At 40.5% G+C, this 25,268-nt stretch overlaps 1 protein-coding gene across 1 annotated transcript; it reads right to left on the bottom strand.

Annotated features, from left to right (window-relative positions):
* Positions 1-1,975: 1,975 nt before the first annotated feature.
* On the bottom strand, positions 1,976-24,537 carry crip2 (cysteine-rich protein 2). The gene is made up of 8 exons (XM_062440923.1): positions 24,385-24,537; positions 9,893-9,987; positions 5,294-5,351; positions 4,957-5,088; positions 4,234-4,302; positions 4,027-4,121; positions 3,818-3,875; positions 1,976-3,522 (listed from the first exon to the last, which is right to left on the bottom strand). The coding sequence occupies exons 1-8, from the start codon at positions 24,425-24,427 to the stop codon at positions 3,455-3,457; spliced, it is 618 nt and encodes a 205-aa protein (XP_062296907.1). The 5' UTR covers positions 24,428-24,537; the 3' UTR covers positions 1,976-3,454.
* Between the last annotated feature and the right edge of the window lie 731 nt (positions 24,538-25,268).

Genomic DNA, 25,268 nt, shown 5'->3' with positions numbered 1-25,268 from the left:
GTCCATAGTCAGTCAAAGGTGTGTGTGCTGGGGTTTGTCGTCACTAATTTGAAAACAATAAAGTGTTCATTTGTAGGCAGGCCTGTGACTCCTCATTGCTGACATCTGTTTGGTATCCAGGCAACCATACAGTTAACCGGGTGCGGTCCAGTACAACGGTACAAAGACGTTTCCAAAGTGTAATTGAAAGTGACCAAATGTGGAAAAAATGCTCACTCATATTTAGATTTTGTTACTAAAATGATGACATAGAGCGCAACTGTAACTGTGCAGCCTGCATGCGGGTGTGTGAGCATGTAAGAGCAATGCTACGTACCTGTATTCCAGTGAAACCTTTACACATTTCTTAAAAGTGATGTAAGACTGAAACTGTGCAGCATGGAGAAGTTATTCAGTCAATATTTCATGAGCCAAGTGTTGCCTGGCTGACAGTTTAGCTCACACCCTCTAGACATTTCCGGCCCGCAGTTATTCCTCCTTTGGCTTTCTAAATACTGACTTTGAGTGTCACTTTCAACCACAAACAAAACAGATTCATCCGTTTCTAAATACTCTTCCCTGCGATGTGCTGCTAGTTTACCCTCCCTGCAACGTGTGAAGTGCTCGAAGGAGTTTGGATAAAAGAACAAGAACATCTTGATGCAATGACATAAACCAAACTACAGCCTCACAAATAGAGTTTACGATCTATCTAACAGCCTAAAAACTTGCATTATAAGCAAAATATAAAAATGTATTGTTACAGGTCCATAGCTGACTAATAATTTCTCAGAAAGAAAGTGAAATAGAAGTGTTAAGTCATATGAAGGTATCCAGAAATGACTAATTTCCTGCTAAAGGGGATTTCAGTGTTCAGTTTGTACATTTTCAATGAATTGATTAGAAATGATTGCTGCTGTAAGATAGAAACTTCTTCTTCGTCAATGTGCAGCAGGTCACCTTAAAATGTAAAAATTAGCCTTTTTTCTGAGAAGTTGTATGTTACCATCTTACCAAGTTTCTGATTTTAAAATGTTTTACTTTTGATCTTTGTTTGTATTTCTATCCATTGACAACAGCTCCAGGCAATCCTTAAAAGGAAATCCCTCCTTTTATAAACTCAGCACATCTGAACTATTATATAATTTCCAAGTTGTCTCGTAAAAACTCCAAATAAATTGGAATTTACAACTGTATTGTATTTGTACTGTCTCATCGCATTATGTCCGTTTTCCTCTATAATTCACATGAAATATTTTTCTCTAGAAAACAGTTCAGGAAAATATCAAGAGATTATAAGACATCAAAACAGTAGCTAAAGTGGGGTATTGCATTATATTATGAGATTACTTGGGTTCCATTATTTTGTCCAACTTTTTTATGTACGCTATCACATGTTGCATTCTCTGTCTTTGATATCTGTCAACACCAAATAAACATAATTCTGCAGTGAAAAGACTCAAGTTTACACTCGAGTAGCACCTCATGTTACTTTAAAGCTTTCCCACGTGCAGAACAGATTATATAATATAGTGCGTTTCATCATAAAATATGCTGCATAACAGTTCTGACAGTTAAGGCTGACCTGAGAGGACTGAGTTTACTTAACCCAGTGATTCATTCAGTGAAAGCTTGCTGTGCACGCCTGGCTAGTGGCCTTTGTGTATTAGCTGTTTTACTACAGGGTGTGTTGGTTTAATTTGTAGAGGGAACATGACACAATCATTTCCCTGTTTTAGTGGCCTCCCCAGTTACTAGATAATGTTCAGGCTACTGCCACAAATAAGCTTCATTAATGAATACAGGACCAATGTGTGCAGTGATACATAACAGTCAAGCTAATACTTTACGCTCTGTTTAGTCAACTCCAGTCAAATAAATAGTCATTAAACTGAGAACAAATCCACAAACTCACATAACATGTAGTGTTTGTTTATTGCAATTCATGAACAGAAAGTTCAGAATCTGTCAAAAGAAATTGTAGCAAACACAAATGAAAGAGTTTCTAAAAGATTTATTCATGGGATTAAAAAGACAAATGCAGCAGGGTTGAAGTGCAGAGTTTCAGTTCTACAGTGAGCCCTGCCGTGTCTACAGCCCTACGATGTACAATAGATAATAAACAAACACAGTAACAGTTTTACATTAATACTAGAATGCACATTCTCACAGAATGACTTGTCCGCAGTGTCTCATCTGTTTCTACAAGCTAAGCTACTGTATTTGCTAATGGCAAAAACAATATAATACTTAAAATAGCGTGTCGTCTCTTGGAAAATAACAGCAGGGTTATTTATTTGAAAAAAATGATAAAAATCTTCACCATAGAGAATTATACAGCTTACATCGCCTTTCTTTTTTTCTTTACCTCATTCATAATCTGTCAGTATAATGGCTAATGAAAATTTAAAGGACTTTAATTCATTAAAAAGAGTAATAAATACATGTCTGACCCCTGGCAAATCAGAGCCCTCCCTTCCCAAATCTTCACCCACATTCTGCCTCTTAGAATGATTCAGCCTGAAAAATATTACTTATAACAACTGGGACAAGTTTGTGTTATTTATTAGACACATATTTTAATATTATCCAGATTTGGATGTAAAACAGGTTATTAACTTATAATACTCAAAAGTAAAACAATGTTTTTTTTAATACAGCCTCATGGATGTGCTGAAAGTCATGTAACAGTTGCCTCTGAGATCCGTTGTCCCACCTGCAATGATCTTTACACAATATGTTGGACAGGATTTTTAAACATAAGGAATGTTGTCAGGCAGCCAAACTTTAAATATGGCATTTGAAAAAATACAGATTTATTGGCAATATGCTCCTGAGCACCACCTGTGAGAGCAGCAGCCTTCGAAATGAAATTCCTCTGGCTGTCAGCACATTACGGTCAACGCAACTCTACCACCAATGCAGCTTTCCACACCTGAGGATCACTATCCATCTTTTTTGTTTGTTTAAATCATACTGATACATCATCTCAAAGCTTGACATCTTTCAATCTTGGGTTTGAAAATTGAAATATAAGACTTCATTTTTTAACTGTGGTGACTTGTAATGTGTTCGCATACATTTATAAATGTGTAAATATGGCAAAAACATTGGAATAATTTAAATGCATGGTGTGCAATAACTTATAGCAATCATGTGGGAATGCTGGATGCAGAACAACAACTTTGTGTGCTTGTGTTGAGGGCTCTCCTGGAACAAATACATATAACACATGTCTCGGCAGCATTTGTAATCAATGAATCATTCCTCATGGCGCTAAATCTGATCCGGGGGCTTCTGGGAGCGGGTCAGAATAAAGGAGAAGAGCAGAGACTGAGGAGAGGATCTGGAGCAGAAGGCTGGTTGTCTCAGGTGTGAACATACAGGAGGGATGGAGAGAGAAAAGTCTACAAGTAATACTGTGGCTGATGGTCAGTGTTGTGTAGAGAGGGATGAGGCTGGGGGGACAAAAGGTTCAAGGCTCGGTAACTGCACTGGGCTCCTTGTCATAGATGTAGCTGCCCACACCACCAGTGTTCACGCCTGGAAAAACCACAGGGACAACAGAGGGAGTCGAGGGTTAAGAGAGTGATAGAGAGGGCAAGAGAAGGTGCAACATGTGCAGGACAAGATGCAAAACTGTTTTTCTGAGTGGTTTCCCACAGGCTCAAGAAGCTGCTGTTATGCACACAATGTTATGATGAAATGACTCTTGAGTAACACTTATGTTGTGCAAGATCTGCAGCGTGCGCGACACAGATCAAGTGCTTAGACATACAACATTCTGTTTCAAGTGTAGATGATAATTGGTGGGTTGACAGCACCACCTAGCGGTTACCTTTGGGCCCGAAGAGAACAGCATAGCAGGGTTTGTGGCAGTAGGGATGACCATCATGCTGTAATGGAGAAAATGCAACTATTAACACAATGAAATCATTCTTTTTCTGCTTGTAGAAAGTATTTCGTAGTTTTTTGGTCTGTCATTAGACTTATTTTCAACCTTTTTACATTATTTGGGCAATTTTTTCAAATCCTTTTTTTCCTTACCTCTGCATGACTGCCAGCTGCCAAAGTCTTGCTGCACCTCTCACAGCGCAGGCAGGGCCGATGCCAGTCCTTGCCCAGTGATGTCACCTTTTCAGCTGCGTTACACACACACACATACAGACACAACTGTGAAACGCTGTAGCAAGCACTTTGCAGGTTCACACCTCTTACTCCGGCCTTTTTTCCTGGAAATGTGGAACTACTTACCAAAATACACCTTCTTGTTGCATTTGGGACACAGGTTGGCTTCTCCGGAAAAAGTGGTGATGCTGCCAGCTGCCGACAAATTACAGACACATTACGATTCAGGAGAGGCAGAAGGTAATGAAGGCAAGTGAAGGAAAAATGGTTTAATAAATGACCACTAATCTTTTCAGCAAAGTGTTCAATTCAGTGTGCTAATGACAAGAAGGTATAGAAATAAAACTGAGACAAGTACTAAACAGTTTTTATATGTTTCATGAGGGGATCATTGAGCCAAGGTAAGAAGGTTACAATTCACTCCCACCAACAGGAGCCAATGGATGTTAAGTGTACTTGTAGTTCTGTGCTGGGAACTGCAGGTGGTGCCAACAAGCAAAGACACAAATCTTGAATCATTGATGGCTTCAGCAACCAAGTGGGTGGGGAAACTGCCACTAACTGAAAACTGTCCAGCAGAGATTAATTGAGTTAAAACAGCCGTTAAAATGATTTTTTTTGTTGATGTCCTAGGAAATCCTTATCTAACGAGTCTGAGAAAATCCCCCTCAAGCCTCAGGAGACTGTGTGTGTATCGATGTTCTTATCACTGAGTCAGCACCAGCTTCTTGAAAACACCCAAATCTGCCCTATCAGGACGTTTTCTCACACAAACACTTGCTGACAGATCTGTAATGTGCAATATACAATTAATAGTTCTGCATGAATCCATACACGTTTCTCATTTACCTTTTGATGGTGCCTTGGGTTGCCATGTTTTCTTTTCCTCGGCTTTGGGGGCTGAATCCACACCAGTAGAAGGTGCGTTGTTGTTGGCTGGAGTATCATACACATATGAACCGGCTCCACCGATGTTCACACCTGCAAGGTAAGGGAGAAAAGTGAGTAATTGCAACCAAAAATAAAAGCTTGATGAGAATTTTTTTGTCTGTATGGTACTGATAAAATCTACTTTAATCTTCTAATGGCTGAATAGCTTGAAAACTCAATTTTAGTTTTGACGTATATGTTTTAAAAAATTAGAATATGAAGGAGTATATGTTGAATAAAATAAGATGTACTATACCTTTTGGCCCAAAGAGGGCAGCATAGCACGGTTTGTGGCAGTAGGGTCTTCCATCGTGCTGTGGGAGACACAAAAAACACCATGACATACAGATTTACAGGCATACTTCGTAGGATTTGCCCATTACTGTTTGTAAACACAACATTCAAGATTGGCCTCTCTCCTCCCCCGCTCAACATCACACACACACATATACACACTCGTTTGTCTTTATGTCTTTATATCCTTCTGAGGACACTCATTATGACATACAGTAATGCATTCCCTAGGCCTTTCTCCTAACCTTAACCATCACAACTAAATACCCAAACCAAACCCTTGACCTTAAATCCAATTCTAACTTTAAAACCAATTTTCCCTCTGAAGTTCTGAGGATTGGCTGAAATTCCACTACAATGGCTCACTGCTGCAAATGCAACAAAATCCAGCAGTAAAGGAGACAGTATGAGCAATTCATCCAACAACTGTTAAACAAGGAGAACCTCATCTATGTGGCTGCCTTTTTTGTAGCTTTCTCTTGGATGCCAGCTTGTTTTTATACACTCACACCCCTGCACACTGTTATTGGACGGAGGATACATACGCACTTCCAAAAGGTTGCTATCCAGATATGCAGTCCAGAAATGTCTGATCTCTGTAGCCACCGCTATACACTTTTAGTTGGTTATAGGTGATGATTGAGAGGGATTACTTTTATGAGTTTATACATTTACAAAAGCATCTAAAGATAAAAAAAACAAAACCTGATGACCCAGCAAGGTAAATTCAGCCATGTCACTTTTTTCTTGTTGCTACGCATATTTCTGCATGAATTTTGGCTCTTTTTCTTTAACAGTAGACGAGATGGACAAGTTATGTCCAAAAACGGAGACAAGCCCTTTTTTTCCAGTTTACGACTGCCCGATGATGTCATTGTCACAGGTTCATTCAACACATAATAATGACAGCGACAGTATCCAAGAAACAGGTCTCTGTTGATGAATCCAGCGCCAGGCTTCAACGCAGCCCACATATCTATACACATGTTACCGGCTGTGTTTTCACTTGAAGGGGGAAAAAACCCCCAGTCTGAGACATAGATGGCTTGTTGCTGATGCATGCTGGGAATGCGGCGGTCATGCAGGAGCATATGAACAGCTTGAGAAGGGGATCAGGGCTGAGGGCCAGGCCACTCGTCCAGAGCCCAATGCCCATAGATGAGAAGAACCAGAAGCAGTCTGCAACACGCCAGACCCTGGGTGGCGAGGGGAAAAAACTGCCGTTAATTAATCGCCATGCTACCCACAATCCTCTCTGCTTTGGCCACATGAGCTCCTTTGTCCTGAGAAGACGGTGCGGCCGGGGAAAAAAAAGGATTGTTCTCTCACCTTTAATAATGCATTAGCCATGACAGGATCAGCTACTGTTAAAGCAGCCACGCACGCCTTGCACAAACTCACAACCTGTTTGACATTTACGAGATCCGTGAGAGTCTGGACGTCGACGCCAGGCCGTGACTAAGCACTGATGGCTTTCTCAGGACAGGACACACAGGGCTTCATTGTCAAGTGAACTCAGTGGTCTGTTAACAGTCTGCGGGACAGAAACATCAGCAGCAGAGGGACCCTAAAAATGGATTATCCATCACTGCACAGCCCACTCTCTTCCCAGCAGTTTACTTCCCACATCCTGACATCTAAAAACTGTCTTCAGCTATTCATCTGTCTTTTCTCTTCTGATCTGCACCCCTTTCTCATCCTCATTTTAAGCTCTGTGCCCCCTTGCTTCAACCTGCTTTTGCTGTTTTTTTCCCCCTTTAAAGACACCAGAATGAAGGTGGATTAACTTGGAACCCTTGGCTGTTTTTGTTCTGCTTTTCACTTCCTTTATTTACAGGATTATGTCACAATAAGCTATTTCCGGGATACGTTAGGCTGTCCAGCGATGCCATTAATTAGCATGTGTGTTGTACTGTACACAGGTTATAGCATTAGGCTGGACAGATGGTTTTTAACTGTAGTTATTTATTAAGCATTATATATTATATATTGTATATATACAATATATGAATGAAGAGAGAAAATGCATATCTTGTGTCTTAGTAACACCAAAAAAATGTATTGATAGTATAAAATTTTAAAAAAATAATCAAATTTTTTGAGCGTGAATATTTGCAAGAAACTTTATACTCAAGGTCTTCATCAGGTTGTGAAGAAGACTGGGAAAAATCTTATGTGGACTCTTAAGTGTTTCTTATTTTGACTTGCGATTAATATGTTTTGAATGTTAACTTTAACTCTCCATTATGCTTTGGATGATTAAAACAGGAAATATAAAGTTATCATGCAGTCAAGTTATCTGTGAGGATGTCAGATTTGACATAGTTAAGACGAAGGGGTGAAATTTTTGACGCTAAAGCTTAACACCGCCGCGATCTTTCAGGGTCAGCAGTGAAGACTTGTCACCTTGTCTTTTACAGCCTGGCTCTCTGCCACCATCCTCAGGAAGCTGCTGCCCTCCTTTGGCCCACAGACCACAGGCCAAACTGGGCTTCATTCCGCCCTCCTCACTCCATTTAAAGAACTGCAGCTCTGAGGTTCATAACCTTCTGCATACCGAGCCGGGATAACATCAAACACCCTCTACAACGATCCCACAGTCCTATTACATTCCTTCTTTCTTTTTTTTTTAAAAAACGCAACGTCTCTCAGCCTCTTTCTGTTTCCATGACGATGATCGAGCACTGAGTTTTTTCCCTACTAAAGTCATGCCATTGCACTGCAGCCCGGGGCGGGATTTGGATGCTGTGTATGGAGAGAGAGAGAGGACATAGGGGGAGAAAAGAGGAAGGTGGGCCGAGACAGAGAGAGTGCGGGCCTCAGAGAGATGTGACTACATTACTGTAATCACGCAGAGATTAAACAGCAGAGCAGCATCCCTTGAGGTCTGCAGGGAAATGGGTTTTGTGGACAAAGACAGTGAGCTCACATCCTCCTTGTGTAGAGAGGAGAGGAGAGGAGAGGAGAGTCGGAGAAAAGGTGCCAGTGTGTGTGTGTGTGTTTATGTGCTGAAAGGGTGAGAACTGAATCGTTGGCTGGGTCATGACAGGCAAAACAAAAAGGGCAAGATAAGAAAACCCCCAGGGGTGAAGGTGCCAGATAGTGAGCTGCGCCGGTTCGAGAACCACAGTTGGAAGGGGGAGGATCCATGTCGAGACGTGATACTGCAGTCTGATTGCGTAACAGAGAGACGAAAAAGGATCTGAAAGCAAGTGTCCTGTAGCGCTAAGGGGGTTAAAATTCCCAGGAGGAAAGGCCATATTAACAGATGCAGCTCGGCACACATGGCAGGAAAAGGACATGCGCTCAGCAATTTCCTGCACAAAATGTACACTTGATGAGACTCTCTTCCACCATAACACTGCAATTCCTTGCAGATATTTGCTTTGTAATGTACCTTGGCGGATACTGGATGTAAGTCAAGAGATTTTTTAATGAAATTTAAAAAAAGATAAGTAAACAAACTGAAGAGAAAATGTATCAGTAAGTCATTACATAACCAGAAAACATTGACTTAGATTTCACAATAGCAATCAATGAAATGGAAAAAAAAAACAGAGGCATGGGGGGTTGTAGACCTTTGACCCTGTGTAATCAATGCGACTGTAACACTGTTGCCTTGATATTTTAAAAAGAAAAACAATATACTGCCTACAAGAGGAAGAAAAAGAGAAAAACTTTGGTCCATGAAGTAATTTCCAAGACATTTGGTGGACATTTTTAGCCACTGAGTGAATATCATGTTAGAATGAATGGCTTCAGTTCAAAGTAATACTTCCACCTCAGGCAGTGGTAGTGTCGGGCTTCATTCACAGAGCTGTAAAAGCTCTAAAGAGCCCATTTCACTGTCTCACTTGGGCAATGAAAAACCCACACGTCATGGCTCATCCTTTAGAATTTCCCCCATTCAATTACACTGTGAATAAGAAGACTGTCCTTCGTCCAGAAAAGTGTGTCTTAAAACCTCAGCTGACGTGCCTTTGAGCAGGAAGCGGAACCTGTGAATTACTGAAAATTTGATCTGAACTGTTGGTCAAACACAGCGAGTCATTTGAGGACGATTCCTTGGGAACGTTTAGAGATTAAACACCTAATAGATGTGTTTAAATGTGCTGAAATTGAATAAAAATGCCACAAGTAAAAATCCCACATTCAATTCCTTACTGAAGTAAAAAGGACAGAATTGTTATTATCAGTGAAAACACTCGTTGCAGAATGGCACCATTCCAAATGTTAGATTTATCACACATATATATTACTACTGATGCACTGATGCCCAAGGAGTATTTTAACAGTTTTACTTTAATCTGAACAACTTTATAAATTAATCACATGTTTAACAAGTAAAATCTCAACCTGAAGAGTAACTAGTAACTAAAGCTTTGAAATAAATAAATGTAGTGGAGTAGAAAGTGAAATATTTTGCACTGCAATGTAGTTGAATAGAAGTTTATAGTAGAATGAGAAGAAAATGCTCTAATTTGTTCAGTATCACATGCATATACTTTCAAAAGAGGGACAGTGTTGTGCTGTTACTGGTGGTTGATGGCGTGTTACTGACCTCAGCGTGGCCTCCGGCGTTGAGCAGCTTGTTGCAGCGGTCACACTTAAGGCACATCTTGTGCCAGTCCTTTCCCAGCGATGACACCTTCTCAGCTGCACATGAAAGACAAAAGAGACAGAAAAACAGGGATCTGGATGAGTGCAAACATTCACAACATAAAGCAGCAATCATATAGATTTCTGCGAACAGCGACAGCCTTTATATTTCTCCATTGATTGTGCCAGGCTTTGTGTGCGTTATAATGTGTGGTTCAAGTCGTCGTGGGGAGGAATTACGTCCCTCATTGCTTCACTCTCCAGAATAATGATTAGCTTGTACTGTACTTCTGTGGGCCGATGGAAATCCTGACATGGTTCCAACTGAGTGACTGTTTTCTGGTGGGGGGGGGGGGGGGGGGGGGGGGGGGGCTGAGGAATGCCTGTGTACCACACAGGATGCAACGGTGATGTCACTGCAGGATCGACAGACACTGACGTGACTCCCAGTCCGGCTGTAACAGCGGGGGTTGCCCACATCTAACCCAGATCCTTTGTGTAACCCCTCTAAAACATACATACACACCCATCCCCCAGTTTACAGTATACCCATCCTGCTTCAGACGGCCCCTCAACCCCATTTCCGTCCCCTTTTCTTTCCTCTGCGTCTCCCAGACCGACGGCCTCCCCTCCCAGACAAGCAAAGGACCCTAATTATACCCTTTCCAATAATAAATCTCCTCTGCTTCCACACAATGGGCCCCGAGGAGTCGTGCAGACAGCAGAGGAAACACCTTCTCTTATCGAGGCAGGGCACAAATAACCGGATACTTGAGCCTGTTTCCTACATAACCTCAGTCAAAAACACACACACACACACACAAACATATTGCACACACATAAACCGAGTATGTATGTGTGGACGTAAAGACAATTACTTCCTCCCGTTCTTCCTCTCTCTAGATGCTTTCCCATATGTACCATAACCTGTGGATGTTTTGTAAAATTCCTGCATCAGTGTCACGCCTGGAAGCTAATTATTTCAGACGTAAGAGATTTGTGAGTCATTTACAGAACAGCAAATGAAATATTTTGTCCTAAAAAAACAAAAGAAAAAGCAGAAAACAAGACTATGCATATACAAAAAGGACAACATGTATTTATGTGTTCGAATTTCAAGGAGGGAAGTAATTTTTCTGACTTATATTGTAAGTTAGAACTTGCACCGGACTATTGCATTTTTTAACATTTTCAGCTGCAAAACGAGCATTACAGATATATCTAACATATCCAAACAGACATGACGCTGATTAATAGTACGAGACCTTAATATGAACGACAAAAATGATCTTATCAAGTGGCAGAGTCTTCTCAGGATTACTATTAAAAGATCCAACTCCCTGCAGAGGTTTCTGTTTACTCTGCAATCAGTTTCACTGTCAGTTATAAAACTGAGACAAATGGCCAACAACAGGGCCCTGGAGAATAGCTGGAGATAGGGTGTGTGTGTGGGGGGTGGAGGAGCATCAAGAGCAGAGGCATGCTGACTTGACCAGAAGACGTTGTCGGAAGTGTTAAATCACTCTTAGGAGATACTGTTATATTCAGGATGAAAGGGCAACAATGAATCACTGCGTTACTCAATAATCTGCTCTTAAATCAGATCAGAGGATGGCCACAAAAACCTCCAGACACCACTCTAGTTAAAAGGAAATAAATATGAGTGGGACCAGTAGCTTCTGTGTGTGTCTGTCAATATAACTTATAAGTGTTTTGTGCTGCTGCTGTCACTGCTGGCACTTAAACTATCTTCAGTGTACACAGTTTACAGGTTTCAACTACTCCCATCTCGTGCGGTTTAATTAAAAGAAAAGCAAGAAAGTACACAGAGTAGACAGGACCAAAACTTATTGTGAGGGTCTAATATGAGAAGTTACTGTATATCTTCCATCCTACAAGGTGTGTAGTTAGTTTGTTGAGCAGCTCAGTCGGATTTAATCACAGCTTTTCAAGGGAACACGTTGCGAGGATATTCAGCATCAATATCAACATCAAAAGGGTTTCAAAAGTTTTTCAAAGCTTTAAATTCTCTCAAATGTCTTGCACTTTAACTGGAAGTTCTTTCATCTGTACATTTCAACTGTTGGTACGACTAATTTCAGTGCTTACCCGTCACCTGACAGCTGACTTTTAACTCCTTTGCTTTACCTGACAGTTCGTCTGCTTTCAACAGACACAATTCAGTTTTTAGTTCAACTAATTACAGAGATTACATTTAGATAGACAATTCAACTGCCTACAGATCTTGAGAAATACTTTTTCAAACACTGCAAGCGATTACAATTCAAGTCACTCCAGCTGTTACTGGTTCTTACACTCAAAGAGACACTTCAAACCCTTTAAATGCTTTAACTTACTCTTCAACTTCAATTGCTTTTAGTGCTTCAGAGGGAGGTTTTTTTTTACATTTAAAGACGTTTTAACCTCCCTCTAATGTCATTTTCTTTATTAAATGTGGCCTTTTCTACTTCATCTCAAATTACAGGATCACCACAAACCTTTATAAAACCTTTAGACAATGTTTAAAAGACAGTATGAAAGGAAACAGGATGGGATTACCTTGCCTGCACTGAGTGTGTGTATGTGATTTATTTCCCACTAAATCTGAGGATACCCATATACCTCCTGACACCTCTACAGTGTTTAAAATAGACTAAATGAATGGAATAAGGGAACCCTGCCAATGTGTCCTCAGTGTGTGTGTGTGTGTGTGTGTGTGTGTGAGAGAGAGAGATTCAGAAATGCAGACACACCTCCAGACAGATCTGAAAAGTCGGTGTATGAATGGAAACTGACGTCAGAGCCTCACCAGCGTGTCCTCATTTCTCTGTATGCAACTGTCTGTGTGTAGTAACAAAGTCCACTGTTTAACAGCTCCCTATTTTAAAGGGCAGTTGTTATTGTAAGAGGGGTGAGCCTGTCTGTCTGTATTATGTGTTGTGGGAGGTATAGAGTGGGGGAGGTGGAGGGGATCTGCATCTGGCCCAGATGTTTATACCCCCAGCTCCAAGCCAGCCTCTATCCTTATTATCCTTCACAGAGCCATGACCACTGAAATAAATCCAGAAAAAAAGGCATTTGGGTTGACACTATTACATGAATTCAATAAAGAAAAAAGAAAATTCGCACCACAAGAAATTATGTAATGAATGAATCAAAAGACAAACACATTCAGGTCTTTCGTCTTTTAAAATAGGAAACGTGTGGGCATAAATTAAGTGAAATGTCACCATGTCTTCCTCTACCTCGTTACGGCAACAACGTGAGGGTAAATGCATCCACTTGTGTAAAACAAACAAACAAGCTCCTCACACGGGGGGAAGTCTCACCGGATGTTCACATTTACATCGTCAACACTGATGAGGACGTGCTAAATCCTTTTAGCCAATCTAATTTCTCTCACGACACCCTGCAATTTGTGCTGCTCAAAAGAACACAACCAGGGATTCCCCTTTGACTTAATGTCAACAGTAAAACTGCTTTGAAAAAGAGCTGTAATACATCTAATCTGTCACTCCTGTCTGTTATAGAAATATTTAGAATAACTATTATCATTTCAATAATTAAGGAAGAGTTTTGACGAAGATCAACTTTTTTGATGACTGAATAATTGTTTAAGTCACAAAAGGCCAATATTTAGCTGGTTTTGGTTTCTCATATGTGATGATTTAATGAATTCTTTGTCAGACACCATAGGAAACTGACTATGTTTAGGTTTGGGACAGTTAGTTGAACAAAAAAATGATGTATGACGTTACCTTTGACACATTTTCTGACATTTTATAGACAACAATTTATCAATGAATCGAGAAAATACATGGTCACAGTGTCCCTGGTTCAGATCCGGCCAGGGACCTATGCTGCAGGTCATTCCCCTCTCTCTCCCTGTTTCCTGTTGGCCTCTCTGCCAGTTACTGACTGAATAAAACAAACAAACAATGAAAATAAGCAGTCAGTTGCAGCCCTAAATTTAGGGTTTCTCGCTGTGTTTAAAAGCAGATGTGGGCCACCTCGCCTGACACAAACCACTGCTTCTGCTAACATTGTTAAAAATTATTACAAGACATTAACCTCCAGTAAAAACGAGCAGAGTTACTACTTCACACAGCAAATGCCATTTATTTAATGACAGTGACTACTGTTCAGGCTGAAATCCACTAACTAAATAACGAGACTTACAACCTCCAGTAAACCATTTCCTGGGTAATTTTAGTCAATACAAGATATATAGGTGTGTAAGAATTGTTGATCTCTTTTGACTCTAGATCTGGTTAAAGGCATAAAAACATGGATGGAGCAAAGGTGAGATGATCAGAGAGGTGACTGTGATGAGCTGATACACCTGTTTGATTAAGACTTTATCATCTGGTGGAAAATAGGAAATTCATGTTCTGTTTTTAAAAAGAACTAATTAAATATAATTCACTAGCCAAAGCATAGTTTAAAGCTTAGACTAGCTTAGGAAATACAGCTTGTGATAAATATAATGTCTGTAATGTAAAAAGTGTATAAATTCTATATTTAAAAATGTCTGGGCCAGTGCTGAGTGATTTGTTTACTAAGAGTTGTCGAGAAAGCATTTCTAAATTGAGTGACATTGTGAGATGTGACCGTGTGATGACTGATGGACAGATGATGATACTGCAGGACACCGAGCTCCAGGACGGGGGAAGTTGAAAGAGTGCTGGTCAGAGGTTGTCATCATTACTATATGATACCTGCACCACTGTAAGCTGCTTTATTCCAGGGCTAAGCTCTTCAGTCTGCGGCCAGCTTCTCTGATTGCATTGTCAATATGGTTTAAATCACTATGCTAAGTGCCACGATGGCTCCTGCTCTGAGGAAACCTGATTCACGTCACTGATCATTACTAACATGGACAAGGCTAAAATTACAACGCTACATGTGACTGTTATTGTCAGAGATTTGTGCACTTCTCATTGAACTTACACCATCAGTTTGAGTTTGTGTTTATGATGAGATGTGAGCTAACCAGGCGGAAACACAAGCATGATTTCATGTAGAAACTGGGCCAAAACTGTGCTACACCACCTGATCTATATCTACACAAGCTCGCCTGTGCCAATCCACCCACATCATAGCAGTGGAGTCCATTTGGAGCCCGGCTAGGCTCACGTGCAGAAAGAAATTGACTTGACGGCCAACAAAAAAGGCATTACGACAGCGTTGGTGCCACCGCTGGCTTTACACTGGCATGAAATTAATGGCAGCATCTCATTTTTTGCAGTGTTAAAAGCATGAGTGAGGGATTTATGCACTTTTTACGTCACTGGGTGGAAAAAAGCTTTCACATATTCACACTTAACAGCATTGGGTCCAGCTATAACACATTTTATGGCTATAAAGAAAAATGGTGCACTCTGAACGTCTATAAAAAGGAAGCTTTTGCTATTGATCTGATGTCATTTTATCCGTAATATCTGTCCATAAGATGAAGATTTATCAGGATAGCCAAAGCAAAACCGTTCAATATGAAAGTCATGCTCTCTGATGAAAGGAAATAACTATTTGGGTCTAACTTTATTCCAGGGAAATTGAAGTCATAAGGCATCTAATGCAAAGGGTAAAAACAGCAATCCAACATCAAATAGATAAAGTTTCTTTGAAAACGAATTACTCATGTGATATTCCAGCGGGTAGGAGTATCCGTTCTTGCTTACAAAGACAGAGGTACATCAGAGAGATTCAAGCAGGTTATAATTAGATTTATTGTTTGTTCTGTTGCATGATGCACTTACATTTCACATCGTATTGAGAGTGAAACCAATTACAAAGAGACCCTCAGCCTGTAAGAGGAGCAGCATGGGAGCAGGCCCGCAGTAAATAGTGTACAAACACACTGTAATTGGACAGAACGTTAAGCTAACAGAACTTTAACAAGCAGTCTTCAGAGAGGGGGATCATTAACGACCCATTTCTCCATATGACTTAATTACGGTTGCTTAATTGGCAGCTACACCCAAAACACCAGGGCTGATGATGAACTGGGATTCAACCCTGTTGTCAGACAGAAAGTCAACCCTATTCTGGTAGTCAAAGCTTTTAAAAAAACAGTCCCAAAAAGCACTTGATAGTTGACATTTATACAGCTTGGACTTCCAGCACAGCAGGAATGTCCGCCAAAGGGAGGGGGGGCTGTGAAATCTCATATGGGTGCTCTTTTATCGATCAATAATTCGATCAGGGTGCAACGAGGGGAAATCTAATGCGTTTGACAAAGAGGATGATGCTGCAACCAAAGGAGCTCGTCCCTACAGAGAGATAAAAACAACTGTAAAAGCTGCAGGTTTCTGGATGTTTAACAGCTTTAAAGGAAATGTAGAAAAATATAGCACACACTGACAGAGAGTGATGGTAAATACAGATAATAAAAGGCTTTTAAATGTGCAATTTATAACCGTAAACTCAATCACTTTGTTCACACACAAGGCCAAACATTTGCCATTTATGAAAGAGATACACTGATGACAAATCAACGAGTTTAATTGATTAAAAGGCAAACATTTTTTGCGCCAAATTAAACTCAAATCAAGTGTTTGTAATCTTTGTGATGTAACCAATGTTATTGTAAGTATCTCTAAATCACGGTTGGCTTGATTCTGCTCTGTTGCGCCCTCTGGTAACGTGGACCCATCTGTTCAGCTCTTCCTACAGTAAACCCGTCCAAAACACAATCATAAACACACACACACATCGCCCTCTACCCATCCTCTTTCTCATTCCCTTCATCCATCCAACGACAGCTGAGTCCAAACGGGTGATTTTTTAGTTTTTCTGGCTTTTGTCACAGCAGTGAGATAATAACTACACGTTCTAATAAACCACGTACAACTGACCGACCTGGGGCCACAAAAGCAAAGCATGCAGGACCCAAACGCAGGGAGATGGGAGGGGCATTCATTAGAAACCCTACTCATATCTCACAAGAAATGTTTGTAAGGAAAAAACAAGCCGCCTGTGTTTCCTTCTCTGCATCCTCTTACTATTCTGTGTATTCGGAGTACAAACACCCTGAAGGACTTGTGACCTTTTGCTTAACTTAAACACAATGGCCATTCAATCGGACACACAAGGGCACTTGACCTCACCCAGTGAAGTGACTTTGAAGGAGTTTCCAGCTGGGGAATAAGTTTAGGCATCATTCATCACATTTTGTGTGTGGTGAGTTGGGGTCAAAATGTTCTTTAGCTAAATTTGTATTTTTAAATGATTAAAAATAGTAGCCTTGATGATTTGGGATACAGATTTCGTTATTTTACTTGCAGCTTTGGTCATTTTTATGTCAATATCTTTACTAGTGTCAAGTTTAAGAGGCATTGTCAAGGAATAAGGGGGTAAAACCAATGTGTATTTTAATTATCTATAATTTTGTTACTGTTACAAGGTTAAACAATCATCACAAATCAATCATTATAAGGACCTACAGAGTTTTTCAATTTGATTAGTTAATTCATTAATACATTTAGGGCTAGAATAGGATAGCCTTTATTGTCATTGCACAAAAAGTATAAAAAAATGTGCTACAATGATTGTATTCATTATTCAATGATGTACCAGTTCTATTAATTGTTTGGTCAATATAATCAATCAATACAAAAAACCGTGTCAGTCACAGTCACAGTTTTAGACAAGCTTTGGTCTGTCCAACAGTCCAAATCCAAAAATAGAGCTTTACCATCACATGAAGCAGAGAAAGGAGGAAGTCCTCATCGGAAAAGCTGGAGGGGAGAACATTTGATTTTCTTCTTTGTCAATATATTTTCACAGTTTTAGTCATCTGTTTAATGTGTCATTATGTCATTTTTCGTTATTTTCTGACATTTTATAGACTAACTGATTAATCGAGACAGTAATTGGCACATTGATTAATCATAAAAATAATTTTGTTGCAGCCCTACACTGTACAATAACTGCTCATAAACTACACAATTGCACATAATTAATTATACAATAAAAGAAGGAAAGAGTATTTAGTTACTGTATATAGTTTTTGAGTATTTAAAGTTCATCTTCTGCTGGTTGTGAGTGAACTAAAAATGAGGTGACAGTGACCGCGCTGTGCTGAACATTACAATTGATTTGTTCAGGGTCAATGTGTGCATGCAGCTCACTATGCTGCTCACAGTGTTTGTGCAGAGAAAGGACCGATGCTGGAGAGAGTCTAGGAAACATGTATTTGGATCTCTCTGTGGCTGATGCAACCCCGTGGCAAAACTTTGTTCTGGAGGTCGTCTGTCGCCTCAGCCAAGGCAAGGTTTCCTCCGCAGGCTTTCTCCCCCCCCCCCCCCGAATAAAAAGAGGCCAACCTCGTGAATCCTGCTGGCTGACGCAAATGGGCTGCAGTTAACTCGCATCCTGTCTGCACTGGTCAGAGAAGCCGCAGGCAAAGCAGCCCTCCACATTCCCTGCCTCGCCCTCGCTGAACCTCTGGGCCTCCTTTCCCCGCACCGCATCTCATCTCTAACCGGTCTGGACACTGTGTCCCACTACAGGGACTTCAAAAAGATCTAGTCTGCATGACTGGCTTACAGAGTAGAGGAGCATGTCTTCAAAAGAGGGAACAGACCTCTGTCAGTGCAATGGCACCTTCAGATCTAGCCTGTGGTAATTGGATAATCATCCCTTGAGGAGCAGACATCATATGACAGAAGCATATAATGTAGCAGTGCTTACGACTTCTTTGAATGAAATCATCTGAGTCTTGTAAAGTGGCATAATAAAATTGACTGTGTATACATGAGAGTGTGGTCAAGTGGAGTAGTTTCCTTTGAAACTGTCAGAGAAAGTAGCTTCAAAGTTAAAGAGTGAAGCCAAAATATCTATATCACGCCCTGGTGGCTGGCTGCAGTATATGTCCCATAAGTCCCGCCCCCCTCTTGTTAGCGGATGGGACATGAGGCACACTAAAAAAAAGGAACATAAAAATTTGTGCTCATTTTTCAGATAAGCTTGTTTATAATAAGTTATTTGACGACATAAAAAAGGGGGTTGACTGTGCTGTGCAGACTCTGGCTCCAAATGACGTCACATAAGCAAAATGGCTGCTCTCCTGGAAAGGACCTATTTTGGCTTCACTTTTGCATAGTGGTAGGAAGTGGCAACAAATCCTCCATATTTATATGCAGTCTTTTGAAATGACAGGGGCCAGCAAATTCACCTTGACTACTCAGAGAAAAGAAACAGAGAAGAGCTAAATGTATGTGTTAACAGTGAGGATCCAGCAGTCACCAGTGAAACCTTTATGTGTGGATTCAGGCTGTCACTCTTCAAAATTCACACAATATAAATTCAACAGATTGCACTTGCTACTCCAGCAGGGGGAGATGGTAATGCCCTGTTATATCAGTAAAAGTAAAAACTGGGAAACTAGCAAGCCGTGCTGGATGGATAATCGTGACACCATTTTTGGATAAACATAATAAGGCTCTTTGCAACTTTGGAGGCTGCTTTCAAATTAATTGGAACATGTTTATTCTAAAGCCGCAAGGATTAGAACAAAAAATAAATCTCCAACTATTCTGATAATTAATTGTTTTAAGTCTTTTTTTGGGAAAATATGTCCAAATTCACTTGCAGCAGCTTCCCCAGCTGCTCTTTTCTGGTTTCTTTAGTCTCCTATGACAGTAAACCTTGGGTTGCAGACTCTTGGTCAGGACATTTTTCACTATTTTTGGATATTTTATAGACCAAGCAACTAATAATGTAATCAAGAAAATAATTGACAGATTCATCAATCATGAAAATAACATTACAGCCCAAGTTTGTTCTCATTCCTTTGAACATGAGCTCCCACAATTAGTTGATTCTTCACTTGAAAGTAAAATTATCTTCATCACATCATTTAACTTACGTCAGTTGAGCCCATTAGCCCACTACAGTCATGTCATGAACACAGAGGAAGCACTTAAGGTAGCCCAGAGGTACCAATGCAGGGAGTGAATTGCCAGCTTAACTGAAAATAGGTGTGTTTTGATATGCGTCACACATTGCAGGAATGTCTTACCCTTTTGTGAGTTCAGTTTTCTTGTTGTTGTAACATTTCATTTTAGTTTATCTTGTTCTGATCTGTTTTCCTGATTGTGATTACTATAAATGTTTTTCTGTGTTTTATCAAACACTGTTTCCGTAGTTTGAGCATTGCTTCCTTTAAAAACTTTAAATCTGGCTTTCAGCTTTTTTTGGCAACATATTTAAGCTGGCTCTGATAAATGAGCATGCACTGATTGGCTGAAAAGCCAAAAATCATATTCTATATGTGTTTAAATAATGAAAATATTAAGGATTTAAACCGTAAAATATATTTGGATTATGAACTATAGACAACCCTCATTGTGCCTCTGCTGTTACACAACAAGTCATTCTGCTGCAAGGTGGAACGGTTTCACCTGTGAAGTGGGGGCGGGGGGGGGGGCAACCTGACTTTCAGCACCAAGCTTAATGCCATCTCCATTAAGGGATCATATTTGTGCATCAAAAAGGCAGAGAAGAAAGACCCTCATTGACTAGTGCACAGTAGCTTTCAGGTTATGCAATGGCACAGAGCAGGAGGCAACGACTCAAGAAATGATGTTACATAACTGACGAGGCACATTCACACAGCCCACTGGGCAGCAAAGTGGAAAACAGGGTACACTGGTGTTGACAGAGGGGAGGTGGAATTTAAAAAGAAGGGAATTGTGTGGATGTCTGGGGGTAAAAAAAGAGGTGTGTGGGAAACAGTGCACCGCTCCGTATCTTCGGCATGAGAGGACGAAGGTATTCTGCCTCACTGGGAGGACAAACGTGCGTGGAGACAGAAAGAGCCTTGTTGTGAAAAGAGACGTCGTTTCTAATTATAATGCATGAGGCGCTTTGAGAGTCTCCGTTTAAATAAAAGGCGGGTCATCTTACCCCATTTCCTCCCCCCTAGTACTTGTATTTGAGGGAAAAGGAATTCAGGGCCCTGAGGCAAAACCAAGTGATTGAAGAAGAAGAAGATGAAAGAGAGACAGAGTGAGAGGAGGTGGTGAATGAAAGAAAGAAAGAGAAACTCACAGTGGAGTACCATCAGTTCCCATTTAGCTCCTCGTTTATTCACTCAGCTGAACAAAGATGCTCTGCTCCCATTTGTCGCACACAAGAGCTGTGGCTGGACCACTCAGCCGAATTTGGGTCTTGTTGGGGGGAGACTTAGTGAGCCGTGCTGTGTTGTGTTCTGCATGGACTCTCTCACATGCTAACAAATGTATTTCCACTGGGCCCTGGTCACATGTCAGCCAATAGTCCCCAGTGTATTCTGAGCATCTCCGTACAACAGGAACTAACAGATGCGAGACCACACTGTTGAACGCTGGGAATTTTAAATCAGGCAACTCTAGAAGTGAAAAAAGTAATATCAGAGCGAACCCCTGAGATTACTGCTTAATCTACATTTCACTTGAGTTTCTGAAAGACAAAACTTAAAGATTTCTTTGTATACTACTTTGACTAATAATTAGCATCAAATATGGCAAAAAAAGTTCAATTATCTTGTTAAATGCCTTAAAATGCTATCTATTCCTTCTGTCTCTGTCTCATTAAGATGAGTGTGCAAAGATTTTTCATTTCAAAAATTGAACTGCAGGACAAAAGAAGTCTCCTACTTCAGTCTTTGTGCACTGTGGAGGCTTCAAATTTCCACATCACACTTGCATAAGTTGAATATTGGACCAGGGCTGGCTCCAAAACCAGTTGAAATGTCACAAATCACGCTTGCATGTACGCCCCCTTAAAAGAAAAACTTTCCCTTTTCAGCAGATGAATGTGAAAACAGCCTTCGAATTTTAAACTCTGTGCATACATCATTCTGCACAGTGAAGCTTAAACATCTAACTAGAGGAACGAAAAGCAAGACACCTTTTTTGAGTGGAGGGGGACTTTAACTTTGAAGTTTCAGACACTTAAAAAGCAAAGTAAAAACAGCAGCAACAGTCAACATTTGCCTTTAGTGGCAATTAAACAGAAACCGTCACTACCATAAAACAGATGTTCATTAAAGTAACTAACGGAAAATAATTAAAACATTTCCCCGAAACCAATAAAGGATTTTCATCCGAGACTGTGGCTCGCCGCTGCCATGAGAAATGACGTTCTGTTGCAAAGCAGTGAGTAGTAAAGTAAAGTAAAGAAGAGAGTAAAACGTTGAGCGCTTCCTTCGTCTACTGAATCCAATATTTGACAACACCAGCTGGAGGACCAGGTGGGTGACAGGAGGGTGGGCCAGGCACCACTCTCTATATAGCACACCACGAACCGCGACCGCAAGAAGAAAGAAAATGGGAGCAAGATGGGACAGGAAATACACAATTTTCTCCATCAATAACACATGTGTGGATATAGATCAGAAGCTGGGGATTTTTCCCCCCAACTTTACAACCATATTTGTGCCCGTTTTCTGACATTAATGGCTTCTGCAGACCTGAAAATTCACCTCAGTGCAGAATATCACGCATCTCCTGAAAGCCAAGTGTCTGGATGTGGAGGATATACGTAGGTTGGAGCAGCTGAGCTCATTCTCCGGTATCTGAAATTCATCACTGACATCATGTTGATGCTTCAGACTGTGGGCAGCAGCACAGGCCCAACATTTCTCCCTCCCCTGACCTCTCCCATGCGACTCCCTCGCAGTGGCTTGAAACTTTAATAATGTCATTAACCCCTCCCGTCGCTTTCTCCAGTCCTCCCCTGGTTCATGACATGTGCAATCCAGTTCAACCCATGCTTCCCTCCCGGTAGCCGTTCATCATCATCATCCTCCTCATCCTCATCATCATCATTACAGGCGACTCAGCCCCGAGCGCTCTCCACCCAAAGACACACCCCGACCAAAAATAACTCCACTAGGCTGGATCTCAGTACGTTACATAAAAAAAACAACACGCATCATTGAAGAGCTGTGACTCAATCGTTGCAGCGAATTAAGAGTACAACCACAAATGAGTACTCAGACGTGCATAAAATCAGTATTTGGGGGGAAAGAATACATCTTATTTACGCAGATATTATTCCAATGCCAGTGACACTAGGGACCCATAGGATGAGCAGCAGCTGTGATGTTTGCTGCCACCGCTCCTGTTACGTAAGAGGACTTCCATCCACTCACATAATTGATTTTGACCCCCGTGACAGCTCTGATGTGTGCTGTGAAGTGTAGAAAAGATGCCTGCTTTTTTTTTGTAGGCAGCATGCAGCAAAACATAAACAGAGGATTACTCAGAGCTTCAACAGGACAGTAACATGTCACCCTAAAAATAAATTCAACCTCTCAAGAAAACTGAAAACGTGCAGCCCTAAAATTCAATGTGGCCATGTTAATTTTTGTTTATCTTCACCACCTAAGCTCTTTTAATCCTCCGCTTTGCTCCAGCTTGTGTGCATTTCTTCAACTGCAAACATCTGTTATAGTAAATGCAATATGCCGTCTTTCTCGCTGCAACTCAGTGTGACTCAAAGCTCTTTGCTTAAAAGTAGGTGTTTTGTTTTCCACTCTTTGTATACAGTGATGCAAATTATGCATGTTTACAGGTTTTTTTCTTCCCTCTGACGCAGCATGATATTACTGCGCTCCTCCGTGAGTGGGCAATCTCAGCATATGGCATTTTTTGCACTCTTGGCAAGGGCGTCATCATCAGCAAACCCTCCAACTGCCAAAGCTCGGATGTTTACCAAACACAACAAATGAGGAAAAAAAAGAGAGAAAAAAAAATGGCACAGATCACAGTCAACATAAGATAAATCATTCATCCAGTCTTCTGAAGACATGGGCATTTCTATATCAATTTGTTGAATTATTTTCTCATATAGCTTATGTTTACATTGTGACCCCTTTGCCTCTCCAGCTTTTGGTTTTCCCAAAGTTTGTGTCTGTAAATCATTCACATTGCCAGCAACTCTTTCCCTAAAATAAAATGCCTAATCTAAGGAATGCTGTGAATTTGACTTACTGTATGTGAGAGATTCCTTTGGGAAAATGTACACGTTTCCCACCATTGCACATAAAACATTAAGCAATTAAGCTTTATGAGACTAATATTAGTATATTTAACATAAAAATGCATTAAATATCCTCCTGTAGGTTGATATATTTTCCAAAGTAGTCAAAAGTGTATGTGCACATTCAGCACTCCATTTAATAAGTAGGCATTTTAAGCAAATGTCAATATAGCCTAATTTAACATGTGAAATGTACATATTTTGTTCAATGAATGGGCATTAGCTGCTTTATATATAAATTGGGGCAATTTGTAAACTATAAATTCAGCTACAGCAGTACAAAAAATGTGAAACAAGTTGTCCTACATAGAGAATCGATCCCCTATCAGGAGAATCGTTTGGCTCACATGCGGGGTCACCATCATCTTCCCAAAGTAGTTAATTTGCCGCAGCCAGGAGCAAAATAAAGCGGGCATTACTCACCGAAATACACCGTCTTGTCACACTTGGGGCACTTTGAAGCCATGTTTGCGATGTTTTCTGGGGTCGATTGAAAATGTACGTGTTATTTTGTTTGTCTGGAGCGGCGTCCACTCTCTCTTTCTCTCTTTCTCTTCGTCCTTTCTCCACAGCAAGTGTCCCGCTCCGCACACACAGACCGGGAGCATCTATTCAGTCAGCCGCTCATTTACATAGCCCCGCCCCCCCTCCACGGGAACGTCCAAATGCTGCGTTCACGTGTTCTGGGAAATACTTTAGCATGAACGCACATAAACTATTTATTGATATTCGTGTGTGTACATAAGCCTGTTGTACGTACCAGTTAATACTGCTGCTACTACTACTACTACTACTAGTAATAATGATAATAATGATAATAATTGCAGCTCAAAGTGCTTTACAAAAATAAGGAACGTAAAAGTTTTTAGCTTTCTCTTGAAAATATTTTGTGAACTGGCTTCCCCTGATATCTATGGGGACTTTGTTACATAGTTTAAATTGGGCCATATAACTTTCACTTTGCTGTCATTTTCATTAATCAATAGAAAAAGTCCCACTCAGTCATGCAATTTTCATTCTTTCTTTGTAGCAGTACATATATGAACCTATTCTACAGTACTGTACTTGAACTCTACTTGAGTATTTCCATATTCTGCTACTTCATGCTTTTAGTCCACTATATTTAAACGTTTAAATATTGTGGGGGTTTTTAACATTACACTGCTACATGTAGGCTACCTGACAGCTAAACTTACCAGTTATACGTAGAAAACGTACATAGTTTCAAGTTTCATTATTGTCACCTTTCATTACACAAGTGTAATAGAGTAAAAATCTTAGGTTTCAGCTCCTCAACAGTGAAAAAA

Source organism: Scomber scombrus, chromosome 19 (assembly GCF_963691925.1).
Source record: "Scomber scombrus chromosome 19, fScoSco1.1, whole genome shotgun sequence".
Taxonomy (NCBI): domain Eukaryota; kingdom Metazoa; phylum Chordata; class Actinopteri; order Scombriformes; family Scombridae; genus Scomber; species Scomber scombrus.
Note: the sequence above shows the minus strand (reverse complement) of the source record. Positions and strands in the feature narration are given on the sequence as shown.

What these genes read in the sequence shown, in the direction of transcription:
- crip2 (XM_062440923.1), bottom strand. Translation starts at nt 24,427, where the DNA reads ATGGCTTCAAAGTGCCCCAAGTGTGACAAGACGGTGTATTTCG. An exon ending in TGACAAGACGGTGTATTTCG is followed by an intron (nt 9,988 to 24,384) that starts GTGAGTAATGCC and finishes TTTCATGTGCAG; the next exon opens with CTGAGAAGGTGTCATCGCTG. An exon ending in TGTTCTCTTCGGGCCCAAAG is followed by an intron (nt 3,523 to 3,817) that starts GTAACCGCTAGG and finishes TGGTTTTTCCAG; the next exon opens with GCGTGAACACTGGTGGTGTG.